Source organism: Lithobates pipiens, unplaced genomic scaffold (assembly GCF_037356315.1).
Source record: "Lithobates pipiens isolate NorthernLeopardFrog02 unplaced genomic scaffold, aLitPip1_a1.2 Scaffold_18, whole genome shotgun sequence".
Lineage (NCBI taxonomy): Eukaryota > Metazoa > Chordata > Amphibia > Anura > Ranidae > Lithobates > Lithobates pipiens.
This window is the reverse complement of record NW_027507758.1, coordinates 525,033,194-525,040,806: the sequence shown is the minus strand read 5'-3', so window position 1 is coordinate 525,040,806 and position 7,613 is coordinate 525,033,194. Positions and strand designations below refer to the sequence as shown.

Below are 7,613 nucleotides of genomic sequence, written 5' to 3'. Positions count from 1 at the left end.
AGATGAATCCACAGGAAAATAACGGATTGTTGAATTCAGTTTGTCACATGCCACCTACACGGTACACATCTACGCAGTGCACAGATTATGACTAAGCGAATGTCAATTCATAAAACGCGTTAATCTCTGCCTGATTATGACTAAGCACATTTTAATTTGTGAAAAATCTCTGCTAGGTCTGCATTGATGTCATGATATCTACGATATCTGATAATTTTTCTCTTCAATAAAGTCTTCACTTTTGCGTCACACCTGTGAGTGCAGTCAAACCGTTTCCTGTTCTAGTGGCTCCTATCCAGATTGTGGACTGGACTTGCACCATGAGGTTGAGGTGTGGGATTGCTTTCCTCTCTATCACCTCTCTATTCCATTATACCTTCACATTCACAACTTACAGGAAGCCTTTCTCTGGATCTGATTGTATGTGGCTTAAGGATGCAATTGCATCACCCCTGTATTGTAAATCTATAGGCTATAGCATGAGGTGATTTACTTTTGTGTAGAAGTTGTTTGCTTCACCTCACTAGCTTTAAGCCAATGCTGCAAAAATCAGCGTAAAGTGGTCTTGGCTTTCAAAAATGTGTAAACATGTCAGTGATGCTTTTATTATACCCCGGTGGATGCTGTTATCTGAGCAATTTGTGAGCTGAGGTTTGGCAAAAAAATAAAAAATAAAAAAGCACTTGATATGTCTGCCTGGTGCTGCTTTAGAGTCTGTAACATATGTACCCTTTCTTTTCTAGAAACTACCAAAGGTGAACAAGGAACTGGCTCTTAAATTATTAGAAGAAGATGAGGAGGAGCGGCCATTGCAGAAGAAGAAACAGAAGGTAAGGGTTACCATGAATGGGTCAGGCAGAGTTGGTCAGCAGTGTTGAAGGCTAACGCCACCTTTTGAAACACGTTCATCTGTATTTAAGATGTAACCTGTTACGCTATCCCTCCAACCCCTAGAACGACCCCCTTCTCCCCCTCAGCTGCTACAAATTTTAGAATTGGTGGACCCCCGCACAGCACATCATTTATTCACAAAGATCTGCGTATGAACTACAAGATCCATTTGGTACTGCGACACAGACTTGTAATAGTCAATAGAATACTAGTGTGGCAATTACATCCGTAGTCTATTGACATTTCCTCCATCTCAGTAACTGAAAGCTTGTATCTCGGTACTGACAGGGAGCTGGCGGAACAGTCTGCTAGAGCCTGTGCATTGCACCTGTGATCCACTGATTATTTTTTTTTTTTACTTTTACTTCACCTTTAAAGCTGATTTCCACTTTTATATTTCAGCTACATACAGTACATAGTGCTGGATTCCAGCTGTGAGACAGAGACTTCCTGTCCCACACCCGGAACAAAGTAAGAGAGACGTCTGAGTGACGCTCACCCATTCATAGGCAGCTTTGTATTCTATGAATGAATGCAAAGCTTCCTCTGATTGGCTGAGGCGAAGAGGTGGACTGATGACATTACAATCTCTGACTCGGCCAATCAGAGGAAGCTTTGTATTCATTCACAGAATACAAAGCTGCCTATGAATGGCTGAGCGCTGCTCAGACCATCTTTGTTTTTTCCCGATTGTGAGGTAGGAAGTCTGTCTCACAGCTAGAACCCAGCACAGTGTACTGTATGAAGCTGCAGCACATACAATGAAGGAAATGGTTTGTTTGAACCAGTTTGGTCCAAGCTAACAATTTAAAGTGAAAGGAAATACGCTTTAAGGAACTCATGATGGACATGTGATGCTATGTTTTCCTGACCCTTACTGTGAATGAGGAGTAGCTGTAGGATACTTCACTACTAGCTGCAGAGTCACAGCTGAACCAATCTCCATTTTCAGGCAGCTATATTTATTGGGTATTTTAGTGACTTTTGACCTACAGAGAGGCCACTGAAAAAGTCCCCTCCAGTAAAGCGCCGCCCCTAACCCTGTGAACTTTAAAGGAGTTCTTTTGAATCCCTTACACAACCCCACCCCATCTTCAGTTTAAGATACAATTGTAAACAGGTGATCCATAAATTCTCTTGTCATCTTCCTCCAGGTCTCATGTTTTGGTGATAAAATTCCAGGCAGCAACACTTCTCTGTAGCTTGGATCCCCCAACTTCAGAATGAATTATTCTATATAACAATAATTCAACTGTTGCATGGGATTTCTTTTTTCAAATCTCATTTTTCATATTGCTTGTCTGGGGAGCCACCCCCTGATTTGCAGTGAAAGCCAGTAAAGAAAAAATTAGTTGAAAGAAAAATGTAAAAAATACTTTGTGCTGCGCACTACCTGCAAGTTTGTCCTAGGCGAAGGTGACATCATTGACACTTCTCGTAGGATCCTTTAAGAGTGTGCTACACAGCACAGTGCTAGTTTCTTCTAATGGGCTGTGATGTCCTCAGATTTGATTTCCCAGGTTCCCGCGGTGAGGCCTACTAACATTACTCACACCTACAAGAAATGGCAGGAAGCTGGGGTGTATGTAATTTTTTTTTTTTTTATTATTATTATTTTCACTTCGTATTGATTTTTTCAGGGCCCTGGTGAGCTTTTCGATGATTTTGTGCAAAGTCCACCTAATTCCTTTGCTCGTTCATTCTTACAAATTGGAACAGTAAGGAATGGCATTGAATGGCTGTGTAAGAACTGAGACTCTCAAACAGTCCCATGAAACAGTTATTGCAGTTATTCTCTGCATTTTCATGCAAGGTCTACTGTAACTAAACAGTGCATGGGAGATCCTCAGTTAGGGCAATGCTAGCAATAGTCATGCTTATAGGACAAATTCAGAAAAATCCTGCTACACAGATTTTTCAGCATTGTGACTTGTTTCCTGTCAACGCAATTGCATGTCATGGCAACACTCAGGATCCAAGAGAGCAGAGCTTAAAGTTCAGTCATATGATACCTACCGTTCCAACGTACGGCTAAAGACTTTTGTTGTTGGATTTCAAATGGTAAACACAGTGTGCTTTTTATTAGTTTGAGATACTTCTGTATTCATGTGAGGTTAACCTACACTTAATTTGCTTTTATACTCCCATAGACTTGCATGGAGAGAGAAGCAGTTCTGAAAGCCTGAAATTTTTCTAACACTCATCTGTTTCTGTGACCAGTCCTAAAAAAAAATAGCAGATTTGATATGACTAAACATTTATCATTTACTCTAGAAAATGCCAAACATACTCAACGATGACAGATTTAAAGCCATGTTTGAGGATCCAGCCTTCCAAGTGGATGAGAAGAGTGAGGAGTTCCGGCTGCTGAACCCTCTTGTATCTAAGATCAGCCAGAAGAGGAAGAAGAAGCTGAAAGAAATGGCAGAGTTGCAGGTCAAGGATCAGGTGCAGTACAGAGACTTTTTTTTTAAATATTATATCTTACTCGCATGCCTGATATCGCTTCACTTTTTGTGTTGTGCTAGCCGTCAATAAAAAAAGGAAAATGTAGGTTTGGGCAAAAGTATCGCTTCAATGCTACTTCAGTGTCTCCTGATGGTAACAACTGTGCACCATGAATGATAGATTTTAGCAATAGGAGTCAAGCCACCAATCCAAATCTGGTGAGTTTTCACATATACACAAAGAAGTTGGTGGCCTCCAATACTGTGTGCCGGTGAAAACATCTACTATGAAGGGACCACCACCGTCACCTCCAAGTGAAAGCTTGCTGGATTGCCAGACCTCACAACATTTGAGAGGTCAGTAAGCGTTTACAAGATCAATACAGCTACTCTTGGAATTCTCCTGTCTTTTTGACAATAGAAGTAGGCTCCTACAGGGCAAACTATAGATGACAAAGAAGACTGCTGCTGGTGCATTATCCTTTTATTAAAATATTTGAAAACACATTAAAAACTGACCTATAACTCACATGTGCACTTGTGTCTTAATCCACCAGCAGTGTGTGACGTTGGCATGCTCAAAGCTCCACCAACGTGTTTTGTCAGAAGGGACCGCCGCCATCAGGGGCTAGCATTCTTTATGCAAGTGGCTTGAGATACTTTATAGTAGCACAAACTGTTTGACTGTGTACTAGACCTGTACACTTTTTTTCCTGGAGCACTTGTTTGTGGACTCCATTGGGAGAACATGTAACAGGGTGACAAGACAGGAACTGAAATAGGAAGTAGTATTTTAATGAAAGCTGCAGCCTTAAAAATATGGAAACTTACTTTTGAAGTTACTTTTCTATGTTAACGCTTATGAGATTTTAGAGATTGGGTTTACACATACACTGAACGTAATTCCTGTTTTGTATGGCAGTTCATGTTTGGTAGCCGCTGTTGCTATTTTTTTTTACATCCATAGAAAAGTGTGGTGCAGGTGTTACCTCCTCTTAGGAAGAGGTTTTTTTTAATATCGCTGTCCTATTTAGAATATAAATAGTCTAAAGCGTGTGGAACCACTTGCATAGTTGTCATTGGTTTCTAATTTTGTCACCAGGAAGAAGAGGAAGAGCCAGAAGGAAAACCAAGTGATGCAGAGAGCTCCGAATCTTCCGATGATGAAAAGGGCTGGGTCGAAGAGGTCAGGAAACAGCGCAAGCTCCTACGCCAAGAGGAAAAAGTCAGGAGGCAGGAAAGGGAGACTGAAGATCAACAAACGACCCTCAAGCCTCAGTTTTATGAGATAAAAGCAGGGGAGGAATTCCGCAGTTTCCAGGATGCAGCCAAGAAGCAAAAGATGATGAGGTAGGTGTGAGGATATGACGTTGTCTAATCATCTGTCATCTCCGGTCTTCCTCTCCATCCACAAACCCATTCTTGGCACTTGTGGACCTAAAATAACCCAATTAGTAGCAGAGTCTTTTTGAGATTACACCTGTTGTGGCTTTTACTCTTTGGGCAGTATAGCTTTTCCACTTATTCTACTATATACTAGCTGTAACCTATCCAGAGGTTTTCAGTCATCTGCATCCTTTTAAAAGAAGTAGAAACTTAACCAACATGAGAAGCATCAGAAGGCATCTTCAGCTTTAGCTCTTGCTGTGCTGGTTGTTGGTCATGCTGCTGAAGAAACAACACTAGAGCAGTCTTATCTGCAGCCTGCTGCCCTAAAGAGATGACATTTCCCTGCAATAATTTGCTTAATTCTCTTGAGGGATTGATGAACTGCAATTAGTCTTTGAAGTAGCACATTATTTTTAAAAAGAATAGGCCAGAGCCACCTTGTCACAGCCAGATTGTATTCGTAGGATCAGAATTCTCCAGCTGCACCCCATGCGGGTAAAATCTGATATTATGGTATATTTTTTGAAATAACAGTGTCATGAGAGACGTTAGGGGGCTGCCATTACTGGCCTATATCTGAAACAGACTGGCTTTATCTGACTCTGCTTTTTACACACCTGGAACAAGCAGGCTGTTAAGGAGTGTCAGACCTACTCACCTCTATACTTGTTCTGTGTTATCATCGGAGATAGCATTAAAGTCAAAGCATCAGAATGGCGGCCATAGAACTGGTATTTTCAGATGGAGGGTTGGGCAATGGCAGCATCCATTAAAGTGGAATTTAAAGGCAGTTTTGAAAAAAGCAATCATGTCTGTCCTCCTAGCCCCTCAATCCTGCCGAGTGTCACTGTAGCAAGTAGCCAATGAGGAGGTGGAGCGGAGCCACTGCTTTGTGTATCCATTCACACACAGCACGGCTCAACACCGCCTCCCCTCTCTTCCCATTGGCTCACTGGATGTGATTGACAGTAGCGGGAGCCAATGGTACAACCAGCCTGTCAGATTTTACATACAATTATTCCCAGTGGCTATTATATCCACTAGCAGCAATCACTGTGTTCTCTTGGCAGGGATGGCTCCCCCTACTGGGAGAACACAATGGCTCCATGAGAGGGATTCCCCCATCAATACTGACTGTGTGTTGATAGTGGAATTGAGCGATTTTCTTTCCTGCATCTCTGGCCAGCTTAAGGATCATGTGTAATCATCAAACAGTACATCAGAAAGTGAAGTTTCCAACAATGTTTTCCTCTGAGGGACTACATAACACCCCCATCCTCTCATATTATGCACATAAAGAAAGGGGTAGGTGTTCTATAGTCCAAACCTGAAGCAAGTGGCCTAGGGTAACTATTTACCTCCATGGATGCAGTACAATTAATGAGCGTTGTCATTGAACAAGAAGTGAGTCAGTACCAGGATCACCATGTTAAAATAATAAAGAAAGCAGATGAGGCCACCACATCTAAGGACTGGGGATCTGCAAAATATATTTTTGTTCTTGGTTTAAAGCTAAAAAAATGTAAAACCCTTGCAGCCCTCCTCCTCCTCCTCCATCTCCATCATTGATAAACGCATCTGTCTTAATCACAAGTGAGCATGACAAACCCTTTCAGCTCATTTTGGGTAATACATGGTTTTGGCTGATATTGGTGGGAACCATCAGCAAGCTGGAAGGCAATCTGATCAAGGACAATGACAGTGAGATGACAACTATTACATTCTAGTGAACTACAAGGATGGGGCTCTGTGTGCATAAAACTTTCTTCTAAATGAAGACAACTTCCATGGCCTCTAGATTTTGTGGCTTGCATTTATTATTAGCTCTTTATTTGCAGAGATAACACGACCTTTACCTTTTGTATGCACACATAACTTGTATCAGAGATCTATTGATTAACAACATAAAATCATTAGTATTGGTCTTGTGATCTTTAGTGACTGACACATTAGACTTTTTCCCAGAAAAGCCCATTTACTTCTACTTATCTTTAGCACCTGAGCTTATCTTGCAGTCCTACCCAGGGCCTGTCAAGTCATGTGATCAGTGACATCATCAACAGATATCGATGTCAAGTTAGAGAATGGTGGAAAGTACAAGCTCTGTCCTAAGGACTGTATTGTGCTTTTTATGGTTTCTGAGCGGAAGGAGGATTATCTGTCAACAGGGCTTGGTAGTACATAGGAATGGTCATTAGTTTCCACAGCAATGACATCAGTACGGTCTCCCTTTTGCTTTCAGAAACTGGGTTACTTTTTATTTGTGAAACAATTTAACACATAAAAAGGGAAGTTTTTTTTAATTTTATTTTTTTCATCACCTAGTGATGTTAAAAATATCCGACCACAAAAAGTGTTTAGTTTATGGACAGGACACCGGCTTCTGGGCAGATATTTACACCATTTATTCTAATTTAGAATCCATAATTGTGTTTTGGGTTCCTTGGGCACCAAGTGGTGCAGCCCTGACTTACATGAGGTCTCTATTTCTATAAATCCATGTTGGGGGGTCTCCTGGGATGTTCTGAGCCACCTTTATGTTCCCATTCACACCTGTGCGATTTTTTTTTTTTTTTTTTTTTTTTTTTTTTAATGGGCATTGGTGCAGAACAATGCTAAACAAAAACATTATAACTATTTTCTTTGGGGCTTATTTACCTGTGCCTTTCTCTTCCATGTGTGCTTGGCGAAAAAAGTAAAGGTCCTTTTTTGGTGCAAAAGTACATTGTTTTGGTTTCATATACTTTAATGAGTGCGCATGAAAAACGCGTTAAAATGCACAAGCCTAGCCTCATCTATTTAAAATAAGGTTTTTATTTTCCCCATGCTTTGCTGTGATCCGACTTCCTGTTAGAGGGTGGCTACATTAATTCTCAATGGTCCCAC

The 7,613-nt window shown here is 41.1% G+C and overlaps 1 protein-coding gene across 1 annotated transcript in view; it reads left to right on the top strand.

Moving 5' to 3' along the window:
• Positions 1 to 7,613, top strand: part of NOL10 (nucleolar protein 10) — a gene marked incomplete in the record, with an annotated part of 98,108 nt that overhangs the window by 51,636 nt on the left and 38,859 nt on the right. Inside the window, 3 exon segments of the mRNA XM_077488783.1 lie at positions 744 to 830; positions 3,166 to 3,339; positions 4,441 to 4,688. Of these exon segments, the coding sequence (XP_077344909.1) occupies positions 744 to 830; positions 3,166 to 3,339; positions 4,441 to 4,688 (509 nt within the window).